Source organism: Artibeus jamaicensis, unplaced genomic scaffold (assembly GCF_021234435.1).
Source record: "Artibeus jamaicensis isolate MK-2021 breed Jamaican fruit bat unplaced genomic scaffold, CSHL_Jam_final contig_447, whole genome shotgun sequence".
Classification (NCBI taxonomy): domain Eukaryota; kingdom Metazoa; phylum Chordata; class Mammalia; order Chiroptera; family Phyllostomidae; genus Artibeus; species Artibeus jamaicensis.
Genome location: NW_026521834.1, coordinates 1,336,074 through 1,354,586, shown reverse-complemented (window position 1 = coordinate 1,354,586; position 18,513 = coordinate 1,336,074). Strand labels below are relative to the sequence as shown.

Sequence of the window (18,513 nt, the reverse complement as noted above, 5' to 3'; positions counted from 1 at the left end):
TAGAGCAATCTTGGATGAAGGTCCTTGCCTTTCATGACTTGGAATACTTCTTTCCAGCTCCTTCTTGCCTGCAAGGTCTCTTTTGAGAAATCGGCTGATAGTCTGATGGGAACTCCTTTGTAAGTAATGGTCTCCTATTCTCTCGCTGCTTCTAAAATTCTCTCCTTATTTTTAATCTTGAGTAACTTAATTATGATGTGCCTTGGTGTGTTCCTCCTTGGGTCCAACTTGTTTGGAATTCTCTGGGCTTCCTGGAAGTCTATTTCCTTTGCCAGAATGAGGAAGTTCTCCATTATTTGTTCAAGTTTTCAATTTGTTGCTCTTCCTCTTCTCCTTCTCGTACCCCTATAATCCAGATGTTGGAAGGTTTAAAGATGTCCTGGAGGTTCCTAAGCCTCTCCTCAATTTTTTGAACTCTTATATCTTTGTTCTTTTCTGGTTGGATGTTTCTTTCTTCTTTCTGGTCCACTCCCTTGATTTGAGTCCCAGTTTCCTTCCCATCACTATTGGTTCCCTGTACATTTTCCTTTATTTCACTTGGTGTAACCTTTTTCATCTAATTCGCGGCCAAATTCAAGCAATTCTGTGAGCATCCTGATTACCAGTGTTTTGAATTATGCATCCGATAGGTTGGCTATCTCTTCATCTCTTAGTTGTATTTTTTTCCTGGAGCTCTTTGATCTGTTCTTTCATCTGGGCCATTTTTTTTCTTGTTATACCTACTACGTAGTTTGGTGCGGAGCCTTAGATGTTCACCAGAGTGGGATAACCCACATCGCTCAGTTGTGATGCTGTATGTGTGGAAGGGGTCTCAGAGGGAACAATGGTGCTTGCTCTGCTCTCTACCGGATTTCAATCACTTCCCCCACTACCCATAAGTGGGCCCTTCTGGTGCTAGTTTCCAGGTGGGTGGGCTTGTGTACATTCTAGGACTCTGTGGGTCTCTCCAGTGAATTCTCCTGTGAAGCTGGGAGTTTCTTCTGCTGCTACAACCCCCACAGGTGTTTTCAGTGAGTGGTTTGAGGCTTTATTGCCTTGCGCTGAAGCTCTGGGCCACATGGTCTGCTTCATTCCCCAACTGATCCTCCCGGTTTATCTGTGAATGTGGGACCACTGGCTGCTGCCCTGCTGGCCAGCCACTACTTTGCGCACCTAGGTCCTCTAGCCACCACCTTGCAGTGAGTCCTCTCTGCCCGCCTGTGTGTCTCCGCTCCTCCCATCAGTCTGGATGAATGTTTCTTCTTTCACTCCTTGGTTGTCGGACTTCCATGAAGTTCAATTTTCTGTCAGTTCTGGTTGTTTTTTTGTTTCTAAATTGTTGTTGTCCTTCTTTTGGTTGTACAAGGAGTCACAGTGTGGATACCTACGCCTCCATCTTGGCCGGAAGTCTGACATTTATGATTACTTTCTGACCTCTTTTTTTTTTTTTTTTTTTGGCTTCCGTTTACTTTTGCAATTACAACAAAATCCTGTAAACCCACCCATCCTTGAAGATCTCTAGCTGACAGGATTTATCTGCACCTAATGTCAGTGATAGAAAGAAAAGGGCTAAACAAGACTTCACAGATGAAGGGCCCAGAAATTCTGCTTTAGTTAGCTTACCTATTTCAATTCAATTTATTTAACCAGTATTCATCGAATGTCTACTATATGGCAGACACTAAGTTAGGTGTCAAGGTTACAGAGTGACCAGCCTTTGCTTCAAAGGTGTTCAAATCAACTTAAGAAATTCACAACAAAGAGTGGAACCACCAATGCAAAAGTTTTAGAATAGACAGTTAACAACACAAGTTCTGTTATGAGAAGGTTAAAAGAGCTCATAAAGAGCACAGATGTAGTAAGGCTCTTTAAGTATGGATTACCTGGGACATTGTTAAAATACAAATTCTCAGGCCCTAAACACAATTCAAATTTAGTCAGAAATCTCAAGGGTGGGGCCCAACAATTTGTATTTTAACGAACTCTCCAGATGATTTGCATGTGTCCAGAAGATTGAAACCTCTGACTATAGGCAACCGCTTCCTACCTTAAAAAATAAACTCAAAGTACTGTTGACATGGACCAGAAGCTACATTTTCTTCTATTCTTCTTTCTGACCAAACTCCATGAAATAATTGACTAAACTGTCTCTCACCATTTTCTCAGCCCTCCTCTTTTCAAACCACTGCAAACTGGCTTCTGCTCCCCCTTCACCCTGTTCCCCTCCACTCCTGCCTAGAGGCTATGAAATCCTCCTAGTTACTAAATCCAGACATTTCTCTATCCTTTCTATCCTTCCCCTCTTGCAAGCATCTGACACTGTTGACCTTCCCGCCCTTCATTTCTGAGAGTCCACACTGCCCTGGCTCTTTCTGTTTCTCCCCGATTCCCTTATAGTCTCTTCTATGGGATCCTCTTCCTTTGCCTCACATTCAAATGTAGTGCCTCTCAGGGCTCTGTCCAAGGCTCTCTTCTCACCTTCCACATGGTCCCTGGACAGTCTCATGCTTCCACTACTCCATCTAGATGGTGATAATCCACAAATGTGATTCTCTATCCCAGAACACTCTCCTACCTCCAGACCTATATATGCAGCTACCTGAACATCTTCCCTCAGCTCTCTCACAGGCACTTCAAACTCAACATGTCCAAAGTATGCTGACCTACCTCATTCCCTCAGTCATACTCTTCCTTTAGAGTTCCTTTTTTTTCGTTGAGTAGTACTACCTAGTAGCCCAAGCCAAACATAAGGGTGTCATTCTTGACCTACATTCTCCTTATAACCCTCTCCCTCCACACAACATAACCAACAACTCTCTAATCCTTCATTTTTCACCATCTACAATGTCACTTCCCTAGTAAGAGGCCACCCTCGCCCTGGCTGGCGTAGCTCAGTGGATTGAGCGCGGGCCTGCGAACCAGAGTATCGCGGTTCGGTTCCCAGTCAGGGCACATGCTTGGGTTGCAGGCCAGTTCCCGGCAGGGGACACATGAGAGGCAACCACACATTGATGTTTCTCTCCCTCTCTTTCTCCTTCCCTTCCCCTCTCTCAAAAAATAAATAAAGAAAATATTAAAAAAAAAAGAGGCCACCCTCGCTTCCTGCCCAGATGACCTCAGTGGTCTCCCAATGCATCTTCCCTCTCTCTATTCTTTCATTCCTTTAGGCTAACCATCTACGCTACAGACAGGGCAATCTTGTTTTTTTAAAAGCATATCTAATCATTGCAATACCCACTTAAAGTCTTGCAATAGTCCTCTATTACCCTCAGGATAAAGTCCAAACTCTAACATGGAGGATTACATGGTCCAAAGGCCCCAGCCCCTGCCTAGTCTCCAGTTTCATTTAATTAATTGTTCTATGATCTTGCCATGGATCATTGCTACTTTCAAATCCCCCTACACTGTGCCCTTTCTTGCCTTTAGTCTTCTGAATGTGCTGTTCCCTCTGCTTGCTCTTGCTTGCACTTCTCCTCTCTCAAGGATGGCTCTCATTTTAGGCCTCAACTAGAAGGTCATCTCACCCAGGAAACTTTTAACATCTTGCTCACAAGCTTCAACTGACTTCACAGAAGAGAGTTCAGGATGTGATCACACAATCCCTGCTTACTTTGTTTCCCCCCACAAAACCACACTCTCCTTGAGGGCAGGGAATGCAACTTACTCTGATTGAATCCAGTGTCCTAAGGGGCACCATGCAAGTGAGGATCTGTTAAATGGACTAACCTTCTTATTTGGTGGGTAGTGTGAATATCCCTCAACCTCAGACCCTGTTCCTGTGAAGAGATGAAAATCCTAGTGATTTTTTGCCCCTCTCGCTAGGGCTTTAAAGAGAAAGGGACCTGTGGTTCTAGCCTCATACAAAGTCCCATTCACAAACCTATTTACTACACTCTCTCCAACATCTCCCAGAAGAACAACAGTGGCCTTTCTCTGTTGCAGTCTCTTAGAGGGAAGCTTCTGAAGACTCAGCTCTGGGAAATAAATGAGGCCAGCCTGAGGCAGGCAGGACAATAGCAGGGTGGGCCCTGTGCCTCTCAGACTCCTGTAGGGAAAAGCAGCCCAGAAACCAGGCTGCCAATGGGGAAATACCCAAGCTCTGAGAAGCTGAAGAGAAGCGACCACAACAAGGCTGCTCTGTCTCTAGAAGAAATACCAAGTGCCCAAGACCTAGCACCCAGTTAAACAAGAGGAATTCTTGATCTCGGTTCCTGGCAGAAGTGTTTAGATTGCTTTATTGCAATCCCTTGGCTAGGCATGGAGGGAATTGGAAATATCAAGAATGAGGAAGAGTTCAAGTCAGGATACAGTCTACAGAGATATACCTCATATAAAGAGAACTAAACAAGGCACAAGAAGGTAATCCAGAAAAATGAAGAGACATCACTTCTGAACCCTGAATAACAAGATACGACATAATAACCAACACAAAACAGAAAAAAATGGGAAAGCACCAAGTTTATTTATAACAGTTTACCACATTCTGGACATTCTATTAGAACTTTTACATAAATTATTTTATACAGTCCTTGCTGGTGTGGCTCAGTGGACTGAGTGCCACTCTGAGAACTAAAAGGTTGCTGGTTTGATGTCAGAGCACATGACCGGGTTGCGGGCCACGTCCCCAGTAAGGGGTATGCGAGAGGCAACCATACACTGATGTTTCTCTCCCTCCCTCCCCCTCTCTCCAAAAGTAAATAAATAAAATCTTTTAAAAATTATTTTATAAAAAAAATAAAAGAGCTAAATCACTATATGTATATACCAAAGGAATGTTGAGTAATAAAAGATATAGAGTTCGATGGTATTAACCAGAAAAGGTTTCCTTGAAGGAAATGACTAAAAGAGTTGAGTGGAGGAAGAGAACACTCATGTAAAGATGAGAAAAGAGTGATGTGGGCCCAGGAAACAGGCTAGTCTAACTGAAGTAGGGTGGCAGGTGCAGTAATCAGGAAGAAGTCACAAATACTAAACCAGGAAGATTGTACGGGGAAGGAAGGACACTGAAGGTTTTTAGCAAAGAATTACTTTAGGATGAGATCTTATGAACCTGACTTTTAACTGTCCTGTGTTGGTTCAGTATGTTCCCAGAGCCATGCCTCTCAGTCCTTAGTTTAGAATCAGCATAGGACTGAGCACCCAAACACAGGTCTTCTATAGGCAGATGAGGAAAGCTTGGGCCGATCTGGAGTCTTTGCCAAACTAAATGCCTGAACAACATTCACTGTATGTTTGGCAGTATAGAATTCACAGAATGCTTTTATACAAATCATCCTGATCACAGTTAGTGGCTGAGCTGGGGCTCACACTAAGATCTCACTCAACATCCTATACTTTTTACAATTATGCCACTAGGGGCCCTGGCCAGACAGCTCAGTTGGTTAGAGCATTATCTCGATACCCCAAGGTTGTGGGTTTGATCCCTGGTCAGGGCATGTACAAGAATCAACCAATGAACACATAAATAAGTGGAAAAACAAATTAATGTTTCTCTTTCTCCCTCTCAAATCAATAAAAAATATTATGCCACTAGGATGGTTTGCAGAAATATCCCTTCAATCCTGGAGTTTGCTCTCTATGTGAAACTGGGGAATGATTCCTTAATCAGAATCCATCAAATATATGCTAATCATTTCAAATCATGACTCAAAGCCCTAAGGGATCTCCCAGAACTCACTCCCATTCTCTCCCTCCCCTTAAAAGACTGCACTGAAGAACTCTAATAAAATTATGGGGTACAATACAGATTGGTGCAGCCACTATGGAAAGCAGTACAGAGTTAACTCAAAAAACTAAAAATGGAACTGCCTAATGACCCAGAGATTCCACTTCTGGGACTGTATCTGAAGAAACCCAAAATACTAATTTGAAATAATATATGCACCCCTATATTCACTGCAGTGTTATGTACAATAGCCAAGATTTGGAAGTAGTCCAAGAGTCCATCAGTAGATGAGCAGATATACCAGCTATGGTACATTTACACAGTGGAATACTACTCAGCTACAAAAAGGAAGAAAATTTTACCCTTTGGAACAGCATGGATGGACCTAGAGAACATTATGCTAAGTGAAACAAGCCAGCCAGAGAAAGACAAGTACCATATGATCTTGCTCATATGTGTAATCTAATGAACAAACTGAACTAATAGGCAGAATTAGGGACAGACTCATAGATAAGAGAGCCAGGACATGGACAACAGTGTGGTGACTACAGGGGGTGGGGGTAGATGGAGGTGGAAGAAGGTGTGTGGGGAAATAAATGATAATAGAAAAAATACAATAAAATAATAACAAAAATTAAAAAAAAACTATTTGGTAGAAATGGCTTAACCTAAGGGTCTTAGCAAATTAAGTACCATTTGATATGCTGTATTCAGTGAATTGCTGGGTACCAGGGGAGAAAAGTAACTTTTTAACGATGGCCTTATTCCTTCCAGCAATATACTACCCTTCTCATCAGTCAGTCTCAGCAACTTGGGAATCGAATTTGAGTCAGCCTTAACATACCCTGATTTTCTTCCCAAATTGCCTTATAAATCCTGTCCCTTTTCTTTTTCCCACATTTTTGCTAAGAATGCTACAAAACTCCCCCCTGGCCCTCTTGGGCCAAGCTCTCTTTGCATCTATATATTAATAACAGAATTCTCTCTTAAACACGATTTTTATCACTATATATTACATAAGCCTCACTAGCTCCCTTTTTCCTACCAAATCCAGCCTGAACAGCTTTACCCCTCCCACAACTTGACAACATAATTTTTCTCTGCTCTACAAAGACCAACACTCTCACCATCCTGAGACTACTCCATGCTTGGTTCTACCCTAGAACCTTTGCTTACGTCATTCCTCTTGTCTGAAATGCCCTCCTTTCTTTCTTCCACCTAAATAATTTCTAACTACTTCTCCCCTGCCAATTCTCATGAGCACCAACTTTCTACTCTAAATATACCTTTTTGGTAGACATCAAGATTTGGCAATTATGTACCATCTTCTTATTGTTTTGTGTTGTGTTGTGTTGTTAGTAACATTTCCCAATAAGAATGTAAGCTCTACATTCTTACAAATTATCTCCCAGAACACCAAGAACTGAGCTGAGCATGGAGCTCTTTAATAAATATTTGCAGTCCAACCAATTGATTGTAAGTGCCACAGACCATAGGTCATCACTTGGAAGGTTGCTAGGTTGGTTTAGCTCCCTCTGTGATTTGATACCAGGCCATGACTGGTAAGATTACAGATTTCATCACACCAGTTTCCAGGAGCTTAATATACTGGAGGAGAGAAGTGCTACAAATCAAGACTCTGAAATCACTTCACTGTAACTTTCCAAAGCCCCCTTCCCACTAAGACATGAATTTCTTAGTTTGCTGTTCTTTAGCATGAGGAGGAAAATCTTGAAGTCAATAAAGATGATAGCCCCCCCCCAAAAAAAAAGAAGATAATAGAGGTATACTAGTGACTTTAGGGCCTATACTGAAATCAAAATAAAAAGACATAAAATATAGACTCAAGTTATAGCAAAGGAAAGTTTGGTATCCAAAAAAATTTAAAACTATTGAACTCACAGAATCACCTTCCACAAAACATCACTGAAAATGACCCTCAACTGTTCCAAATAGCTCAAGAGACACCCTATTTGAAATCAAGAGGAAAGGGCAAGGTGATCCCCTAAGACTTCAGCGATTTCCCCTCAAATCTGTGCAATTGTTTCAGAACCTTAAATCTGGGTGGTTCCTCCAGACCTAGAAAAAAAAAAAAACATTTCCAAATCCTACTCCAATTCTATTAGGGGCTATAGACTACCCAGCCTCTCCCCACACTTCCACATCACCGTACTTCCACTTTCCCCTCCCATTTCATCAGACAGCTCTGTTCCCTGGTCTTTTCAAACATTCATTTCACTGGTTTTCAGAAAGGCCAGATAAAGACTGCTGGGAATATAAGTACAGACTCACTGCAGGAAAGGACACATGACCTTAAGTTTCCAGAGGCTCAATGAGAATCTAATAGATGGAAGGAATCAAATCTTAGAGGTTGGCTAACCAAATCCACTCATCTAGTAAGTCAGATGCCAGTTTCTTCCCTCAGAACTCTAAATCTCCTTTCATAGGAGATCTAACATGACCTTAATAAAATAATGATACTCTTTCCTTTTCTTTTAAGATTTTATTTATTTATCTTTAGAGGGGAAGGGAAGGAGAGAAGGAGAGAAACATCGATGTATGGTTGCCTCTCATGAGAGGCGTCCCCTGCTGGGAACTGGCCTGCAACCCAGGCATGTGCCTGACTGGGAATTGAACCTCGATCCTTTGGTTCGCAGGCCCACATTCGTTCCACTGAGCTACACCAGCCAGGGCAATACTCTTTTGTGATCAGAATCTGCAACTTCTTTAGTCCTGCTCACCCCCATGGCGTAAAAGAGTGACCTTGGATGCCACTAGCAGGTCTATACTTGAGCATTCCCCCAATACAGTGATTGAGGAAGAAAGAACATGCAGTTCACGGAGAAAAAGGTTTTCAAATCACATGATAAATCTTGGAATTAAATTTTAAAAATAACAAACCAGTGAAATGGAGTTTTAAATGCGATGTTGACTTCTGGCCAAGATAGAGGCATAGGTGGAAACACTGTGCCTCCTCGCACAACCAAGTTTAAAGACAACAAAGTTTTAGTAACAAAAACACAACCAAAACACAGAAAATTGAACTATACGGAAGTCCAACAGAAACGAACAGTTCAGCCAGACTAGTAAGAGGGGCGGAGCCAGCGGCTGGTGAAGCCAGGGTGGGGGTGGGCGGTGGGCAGGAAAACTCCAAGGGACCGACCCAGGTGCGGGTGGCGGTTGGCAGATCCCAGGCATGAGGGTGCAACAAGCAGACCCAGCGAGGTAGCAAGGCAGCGGGCTGATTGTGGTCACACATTCTCGTGCAGATAAACCACACGAAGGAGCGAGCAGTGAGACAGACCATGCAGGCCCTAGCAGCAGGAAGGAGCAGAGGGGACCGCTATTGTCCCTCTCTGACCCCGCCCCCACATAGTGTCACAACCCAGTGACTGAGTTGCCCCACCCTGGTGAACACCTAGAGCTCTGCCCCTCATACATAACAGGCATGAGCAGACCAAAACATTATGGCTCAAGAACTCAAAGCCCCAGAGCCAATAACTCTAAGCGACCAAGAAATAGCCAGCCTATCAGAGGCACAGTTCAAAACACTGGTGATCAGGATGCTCACAGAACTGCTTGATTATAGTCACAAATTAGACGAACATATGAAGGCTAAATTAAGTAAAATGAAGGAAAATGCACAGGAAACCAATAGTGATGGGAAGGAAACTGGGACTCAAATCAAGGGAGTGGACCAGAAGGAGGAAAAAAATGACCAAACAGAAAAGGATGAAGAAACAATAATTCGAAAAAATGAGGAGAGGCTTAGGAACCTCCAGGACATCTTTAAACATTCCAACATCTGAATTATAGGGGTACCAAAAGGGGAAGAGGAACAGCCACTGGTGGAAAACTTATTTGAACAAATAATAAAGGAGAACTTCCCCAGTCTGGCAAAGGAAATAGACTTCCAGGAAATCCAGGAAGCTCAGAGAGTCCCTAAGAAGTTGGACCCAAGAAGGAACACACCAAGGCACATCATCATTACACTAGCCAAGATTCAAATGAAGGAGAGAATCCTAGAAGCAGCAAGAGATAAGGGGACAGTCACCTACAAAGGAGTTCCCATCAGACTGTCAGTGGATTTCTCAAAAGAGAACTTACAGGCAAGAAGGGGCTGGAAAGAGGTATTCCAAATCATGAAATCCAAAGACCTACACCCAAAATTGATCTATCCAGCAAAACTTTCATTTAGAATGGATGGACAGATAAAGTGCTTCTCAGATAAGATCAAATTCAAGGAGTTCATCATCACCAAGCCCTTATTATATGAAATGTTAAAGGGACTTATCTAAGAAAAAGAAGATAAAAAAGATGAACAGTGAAAGGACAGCAAACTCACAGTTATTAAGAACCACACCTAAAACAAAAGCAAACTAAGAGGACAGCTAGCTCAGAAGCGGAACCATAGAAATGAAGATCTCAAGGAGGGTTAGCAACAGGGGAGTGAGAGAAGGAAAAGGGGGGAGAAGGTACAGAAAATAAGTAGCATAGACAGTAGGTAGAAAATAGATAAGGAGGAGGGCAAGAATAGTATGGGAAATATAGAATCTAAAGAACTTGAGACACATGGTCATAAACTAAAGAGGGGGAATGGTGGGGGAGGGGTGTGCAGGGTGGAGGGGAATGAAGGGGGGAAACAGGACAACTGTAATGGCATAATCAATAAAATATATTTTTTAAAAAGACACTGTCACTATGAAGATGTGAAGCAGACTCAGTCAATATTGATTAAAATAATTTCTCTTATGTTTTATGGAATTGTACAGTTAACAAAGCTCCTTCACATATATTAATCAGAATCCCAGACCTTCAGAGCAACATGGACACTACCCAAAAAGTTTTCAAACCCTTTTTCCAAACTCATAACCTAATGGAGGTTATGAGTTTTCAGAACATCTTTGTCATTACAGTAATTTGGTAATTGGCTATGTGCTCATCACAGAAGGCTTTTTAAAAAAAATTTCTGATGAATTCTGTCATTTAACTTTTTGTATTTTTTGTTTATTCCAAATGGGAAGACAGAGACACTGATAGTACTTAGACCATTACAAAAAAAAAAAAAACCCTAAATAAATTTAGTTTTTTGTTAATCAAAGAGTGCTCTTTCAGAAATGTTTTTGAGTATCTGAGTGTAGCCTGCTCCTGCTTATTATGGTGCTTAATTGCCAATGCCTCATCTGCAAATCCCCTGACATCTCATTTCACCCTCAGATAGGAGTAGAGCACAGTTTAGAGAAGGCTCAGAATTCCAGGGGACCTACTGCTTGCAGCTCTGGATACCTATCACTGTTCTGGAAGGCCAAACTTCTAAACTAGGAGAAACGCAGCTGAAAAAGTCTGGTGATTTATTGATTCCAGGGCTCAATAAGAACCTGAAGCCGAGATGGGAAGCATTCCAGGAACCACTCCCCACCCCCTTCTCAGATACGCCAGCTCGCTCCTCAGCCTCAGCTACAAACCTTCCCCTCAGCCTGAGGCTCCTTCCTAGGACAGGCCTACCTACCCGCTCCTCCCTCTTCTACCTCCTCCTCCTCCCTCCTCTACACACCCAGTAAGAGATTTGCCTCTTCTAGGAAAAAAGGCTACAGACTGGGGAAAGGTTACATTCAATCTCAGATCCCTGATAAGGAACAGTTGTTGGGTCTGGATTTATTGAATTAGGAAAAGTCATATGCTTCTAAAACAAGAAATGTCCAGAGATCCCAGAACAAATCCTTTATATCTCCATCTAAGGGGGTCAGGTAGCTGCAGCCTCCAACAAAATACCTGGAAAGGAGATCCAATACCCTTCTCTTCCCATATTCTTCTACTATTATCACCCAACCCTTACTATTGGAAAAACATTCCTTCTTTCTACTGCAACAAAAAACCCTGGTCATACTCTAGTTAAATTCTTCAAAATAATGGAGAAAGATCTTTCAGTTACTCTTAAAATGTTTTGAGCAACTTCAGAAGGTAGTGCAAGAAGCTAAATCAAATCTGTGTGTTTACCATCTAAAATTTACATACATTTTTACAATTTAGAAAACAATTTGAAATATATTATTCTATTTGATTTGCTACTTTGAACAGCTCCTTGAGAGAGATGCTATAAATGTTATAATCCTCCAATGACACACTATATGAGTGAAAATGTTTGTGGAAATGTTTGTAAAATGTCTGTGAAAATGTTTATAAGCATTTCATATAAATGAGCTATTGCTTTACATATGAGGAAACTTGAGGAGGCATATGACTTGCCCAAGGTAACATAGTTAAGGAGAATGCCAGGGCTCAAACCAAGAACTCTTGGCTTAAATCCAGTACTTCTGTTTTGGTCCTCACATGAGCTATCTCTGCACAGCAAAAAGCAGTTTTATGGATGAAAATTTTAATCCATTGGGCCATCTCAAAACATTTGCCATAGAGAATAAGGCAAACAAATATAGATGACTTAGCAAAACTCATTACCATTCCCATAAAAATAACTCAGTATCATCATCTCTGCTTGCAATATCAAACACATTTTTAGAAACTCTAGAGAATATATATTAATGGGCAATAAGAAACATGGACAGCTATATACTTTAGTAACCTACTTTTTCAGTAACAACTGATTAACACTAAAAGATAAAGATTAGTCCCAAACTAATGTTTCTTTGAACTCAGTAATCACCCCCTAAGAGGGGGTCAAAGACTGCCAATAAACATTCCAATGCCCTCTTTACCTCTCCACAGACATCTTTTCCATCAGGATGCAGACCTCCTAGAAAATACATTATCACCTGGACAGCCTTCTCTGATTGACCTTACTTTAACTACATTTGAAATTAATACATGATTGTTAAAAAATCTGAAGTGAAAGAATTTATCTTTGCTTATTCATTCATTCTAACAATCATTTCTCAGTATTTATTAAACACTTACCCAATACAAAGTGCTAAGCTAGGCACACAGAATACACCTGAGCAACCAAACAGTTTTTGGTTTTATGAAGCTTACAGTACCTTGTTGCTTTTATGTGGTTTTCAGGAATCTTAGACCTTTCCTAGTTCCCCAACTAGATCACATGTTCTTTGTGAGCAAGAGCTGTAAACTTAATTTTCTAAATCACTCTTATAGTACCTTATACGAGGCTCTCTATATACTGCAAATTGATAAACTAAAAGTGAATCCTTGACTCCATAAGCAGGGCATTTTCTTCCCCTTGATCTGCCCCAGTATGATGTAAGATTGTGAATTATTTACTTATCTACTTGTTCAATATAAGTCTTTATTTTTTCACTTTATTTTCCCAGGGAAAGAGGGGAAGGAAAAGGATCAGCACGTGTGTTACAAATGATGGCTAGCAATGAAGTACCCAGCACAGCAAAATCAACCATCAAATAAACAGTCCCTAGTGATGGGGATCACGAGAGCCAAAAGACGTTGTCTCTTACAGTTCAGAAATGAGGGGAAGTGATCAGGGAGAGAACGGACAGGTACACGCTTTCCTACAGACTGTGAACTATTTAAAATCACAAGGTTTTGAACCTGAGATGTTATAAAGTCCAAAAGAATGAGGCTACAGTGAAAGGGATAAGATCCAAAACAAATGGAGATAAACTGAACGGGAACCAGGTCCTAGAAGTGATCCTCTAACAGGGAAGGGAATCAGCCTAGAAGTGGGGAGCACTCTCACCTTGCAAAGCTGCATCATGCTATGGGAGAAAATGGGACTTTAACTATAGAAATAACAGATGCGATCCCAGGACTGTTAAAAAGTGCAAGGGACTGCTGAAGAGCATCTTACCCTACTTCCAAAAAGAGAGTGAAACAATGCCCGCCACATTCCACAGGACCAGTATACAAACCTCTTTAGAAAAAGTGGGACCATAAAAAGAACCATGGATTCAGACTCAGGGTGTCTGTGTTTCACTGCAGTTTCAGCTACTAATCAGGTAAGATAGTTCTGGGCAGGCCAGGTATTCTCTCTGAGCCTCGATTACTTCCTCTGTAAAATGGGAATAATAACCTCTAATTTGTTTGCTTCACAGAAATATTGTGAGGCTCAAATGAGATATGTTCCTATGACAGCACTTGGGAACATGCACTGTTCTTTACAAATCCTGAGAAGACAGTGATGATATACAAACTCTCAGAGGAGCATCTCTCATCAGTGCAGGAACCCTCACTGTATCCTTGCAACTCACCCCACACCTGGATTTCCATCTTCTCATATCCCTGAATTCAAAGAAATAGCCCACCATCCAAATCTCCAAAATCCAAGTGTACTAATTCTCAAACTCCAAGAGGATGAAAAGGACAGCATGTAAATCATTTCAATCCCTTGCCTTGACATGCCTCAATTCTCCCTTTATAAGAGTCAAACTATAGAGAAGCCAACAAAAAAGGTGAAGGATGGAGGTTAGAACCAGACACATACACTGTCAGTTCTTTGTGACTGTCTGCATCTTCCTCTCCACTGCCAGGTAAGTCCCTCTGTCTGGGGATTGCTAAACGGGACTCTGAGGCAACAGGGGTTACTGTTTGGTGGAGACAGATTATATGCACCGTGGAGCACATTCTATAGCTAAAAAGAAATTATTAGCATGCATTATCAAAGATTAAATGAACAGGCAGAAAGCAAGTCCCTTGCAAATGGTCTTCCCTATCTTTCCAATAATATTTGGCCCAGGCCCAGGCCCATCATTTGCTTGCTCAGTCCTCCACCCTGTTAGGATGTTATGTTCAGTACACACAAAATAATCCTTTCTCAAGATTCTCAAGGAGAAAAGTTGGGGGGGAGAGGGGAAGGAGGGAACAGGCAGATTGATACCTCAGAAAGTTGTAAACTGTAGTGTTACCAGTAATGGGGGCACTGGACATACTCTGGGAGTGGGGGAGGGGTATCCTGTGCTCAGACTGTAAGGGCCAATACACCTGCCCATCAGGCCTAATGGCCCAAAACAACTCCTCCGACTCTAGGCAGAGCAAAGGCTGATTTTGCAAAGTTAAGCTTTTTAAAAACACCTTCAAAGTTTAAATCAGCTGGTCAGCAGGTCTCAAGTTAAACCCTCATCTTGAAGATGAAAAAAGTTCTAATACAACCTATTCATTTGGGGGCCATTATTAGCCAACAGTTTTTTAAAAAATCCAGCCCTGTAGGGGTGCAAAGAGTGTTTCTGTCCCATCATTCAGGACAAGAACACCCTTTTTATTCTAGAAACAGGATACACTCCATCATCAACCATTCCACACATCCAGCCAGGAGAGGCCCATGCTCCTGACAGGGCCTTTCCCCCAGCAGCTCCAACACCTGAAACCAGTCCCAATCCACCCTTGCAGACCCACATACCCTTACCCAGGCTTTGCCCACTTCCTATTCTCTAGGCTGGGAAGGTAGGGGGCTCTAGCCTCCTCTCCTGGCAAAAGTCCAAGACTTTTGCCAGGCTAGAGCCTAAAGGCATTTGCCCCTCTCCAAACTCCTGGCTTCACTGTCTATTGCCTGTATTTAAAAAAAAAAAACAAAAACAAAGCAAAACGTAACAAAAAAAAAACTGAATCAGGTGTTTTGAATATGGACATACACAAGGAAGATAAACACAGAAGCTCAGACAGTCCCCAGAGACCAATGCATGCTCCTACCTCACCATTCCCATAGTCCACCCAGACCCTTCTTTTGTAACTTATCAAAATGCAACACCCTCCCTACCAATCTTTTCCTAAGTGTTGAAAAACCACATTATTGGCAAACCTACCTGTCTATATTCTGGGGTAACCTTACACTCATGGTTTCTTGATGTCTCCACTGTTTCCGAATCCTGTGGTATTGATGTCTTGATCAGGACTGAATCCTTGCAATTTTTAAGAAAGGTGAGAGGAGGGCCTCCCAACTTGAAGACTGAATCCTTTTTCCTCCAGCTTTCAGGACCCTAATAACTGAAGCCCCATTCTACTTTACCAGTTAACATGGTCTGCTTTCTTAGTCCCCTCTCACCCTTCCCCCTCTTCAAAAAAAAAAAAAGAAAAAAACGAAAGAAAAAAAAAACCAACTATGACCTCAGAAACCAAAACCCAACCACGAATCTCTAAATGGTTAGTGCTACGAGCTAAAAAATTAAATACAGAGAGAATACGCCCTCAAAACATCAGTCTTACTGCAAAATACAGATAAAAACCATCCTTTTAATCCAGTTTTCCCAGCTGTCCTGTTGGTAAAAGCTCCTTAAGCTCCAAAGGGGGAAAAATTGTCTGGTCTTCACTGCTTAAAATGACAACAGATACATTTGAAGAAAAGAATTTATGAATAAATCCGAATTGGCACCTGGAAAAAAATCTTCCAGCTGATTTGCTGGACAGTAAAAAAAAAAAAAAATCAAACCATACAACAGCATGTAAACAAAAGCACTCCTTCCAAGTCCAGTACAACCCTGGGTACCAAAATTATGAATTTCTTTTAAAAACCAAAAAAAGCTTTTACATTAAAGGTTCTGAAATTCTTAAGTGGGCCGATAGCACTAGAAAAAAATTAAAAAACACCTGAAATGCAACGCTTTGTACCTTTAAAATGGTAGCAATTACCACCAAAACAGAGAAAAATCTCTGAAAATCTTCTTTTTCTTTCCTTTAAACTTGTGTTTCTCTACCCACCCAGCCTGGTTCTCAGACCTAGCCTAGGTTCGGCCTTTTTCTGAACGACATCCCCTGAGTTAGTTCTGTTTTGCTTGTCCACATCCAGGCTCCTAAATTTTCTGTTGCCTCAGCCTCCATGAAACGGAGATTTCGCTTCCTCCCGTTTGCCCTTCGCTCCCACTCTCCCGGCCTGAACAACTGCTCCCTTATTACGAGGAGTTTGGATGATTATTGTGGATCTGAGTTAGGGTGGGATTTTCTTCCACACCAGCCTCCTGGAAAAATCCGATTGCCTGCTTCTCTCCCGGCCTCTCTATTCCTCCCTTGCCTAACCGCGCCGGACGGCCGGCAGCCTGGGCTCCGGCCCCGCTCGCCCAGCGCCAGACCGTCGCGCTCCCGCCTGGACGGCCGCGGGCTCCAGGCTCAAGCACAGGCCGGCAAGTCGGCTGCTGGCGGGCCCGGGGGGCGTCCGGCTCCTGGCGTCGCAGCTGCGCTCGCCTCCTTCCGGGCCCCTTTCCCTTCAGTTCCCTACTCACCCAGGAGCAGGCCCGGCCGGCCACCCACTCCCCGCCCTCCTTCTTCCCCCGGAGCCTTTCTCTTTCCCTCCCTCCGGTGGGGGCGGGGCCGCAGGCTCCTCCTCCTCACTGCCCGGCCACCGGCCTTTTCCCCTTGCTCCCCGGCCGGACGGAGGACGGCGGGCTACGGCATTCCCTTCATCAGGTCCTGCTGTCTCGTTTTTTTGAGGCCGCTGGCCAGGCCGACCCCTCTACCGGGCTCCCAACACCCTCTGCTCCCCTGCGACCTCTCGTCGCCGCTCTCGGCCCGCCCCGCCGCGGCCAAGCGTCTCTGGCCCAGCCCCTCCGTGCGGCCTAGCTGGTCCCCGGCTCGGAAAGATTCACCGCTTGGCCCTGCCCACTCCGCCCGGCAGACGACCCCGGTTTCGACACCGCGCGGTAGCGTGCGCCGCCCCCGACCCCGTCACCACCCCTCCCGCTTTCCTGCTGCTCTGCCTTGGCTGTGTATTCCCCATTTTACTGCCCTTTGGTCAAGATCCGACCTTTTTCTCCCGCTCCTCCTCCCGCCTGCTTCCCGGCCACCCCACGTTCCAGGTTTTATCTCTGCATTCACCAGCTTCACGCTGCTCTCTCACCGCCACTGCTTACCCTGTTTCCAGCTCTTTTTTTCAGCTTATTTTTCAAAAATATGTCGTGGCCTCCTTGGGCATCAGAAGCTTTTGACTGTTTCCTCCCATTTCTGCGCCCTCCCCACTTCTAACACCGACCGACATTAGGGAAAGAGACCTTCGCTTGGTTGGTATTGGCATGTTAGTATAGGGCTGTGTAAAGTGTTTTTGAACTCTATGGGAAGGGCCTTTCAAGGGCCGTTCTATTTTCATAACTCCCTCACGTAGAATCAGTTTCTAAATCTTTCCAAGAAACAGGACACTAACCAGAAGGTCTCAAGCGTTAGTGGTTAAAAATAATTAATGCAAAAGGGAACTTTCTCATTAGTAATGGGGAGTGAACTTTGTCTTCTTGCTTTTGCAAAATACTCTGCGGGCAGTGGTGTTTGCCTGTCCTCTTCCTTCCACACCACTTCGATTGTTCTTGGATGAAATATGTATATACGTATATATATTTACCCACACGTATCCATGAGCAGTAGAGAGGGAGCTGAATGATCCTATCCGTGTTAGAAGTGGTGGGTTTGCAAGTAGGAGAAAAAAGAAACTAATAAACATCAGGTGAGGACTTGGAATGATCAGGAGCTGCCCCTAAATTATACCAAGTGTGGAATGGCAATTAAAAGACCTGCTGCCTTCACCCCATTTCTCCAACCCCTAGACCAGAAGCATCACAGGCCAAACTGCTACTGACCTTATTGTTTATTCCCTTCCCGTACCAGCTGCAAAATGAAGCTCCCAAATGTGGACACTTCTGTGGCGATAGACCTACCACTGGTGCCAACCATTTTTCTTATGCGTTTAAAATATATGTAATATTTTAAAAACTATTTACATGTATTTTACTACATACTGTATGAAACATGCCTGAGTAGAAGACATATTAAAAGATGGAAAGAAAGATGAAGTACATTTTCAAAATTATACTTTTTTAGTGAAAGTTCATGGCTGTTATAATGAAAAGATATTTGGGAAAGATTCAAATGGAAGAAGTGCATCCTTGATTGCATTTATTGATATTTTCCATTCTCATTAATCATAATGCAAAGACTTTTAATTGAAATACAACTAACAAATTTACATCTTA

General features: G+C 42.9%; 1 protein-coding gene across 9 annotated transcripts in view; it reads right to left on the bottom strand.

Moving 5' to 3' along the window:
- Window positions 1–17,130, bottom strand: part of ARHGEF11 (Rho guanine nucleotide exchange factor 11) — a 122,219-nt gene extending 105,089 nt beyond the window's left edge. For all 9 annotated transcript variants that reach the window (XM_037132576.2, XM_053666227.1, XM_053666223.1 and 6 more), the window contains exon 1: window positions 15,370–17,130. In XM_037132576.2, coding sequence (XP_036988471.2) covers window positions 15,370–15,401 — 32 coding nt within the window. In that variant the 5' untranslated portion in view covers window positions 15,402–17,130. The remainder of the gene's footprint in view (window positions 1–15,369) is intronic.
- Window positions 17,131–18,513: the final 1,383 nt, after the last annotated feature.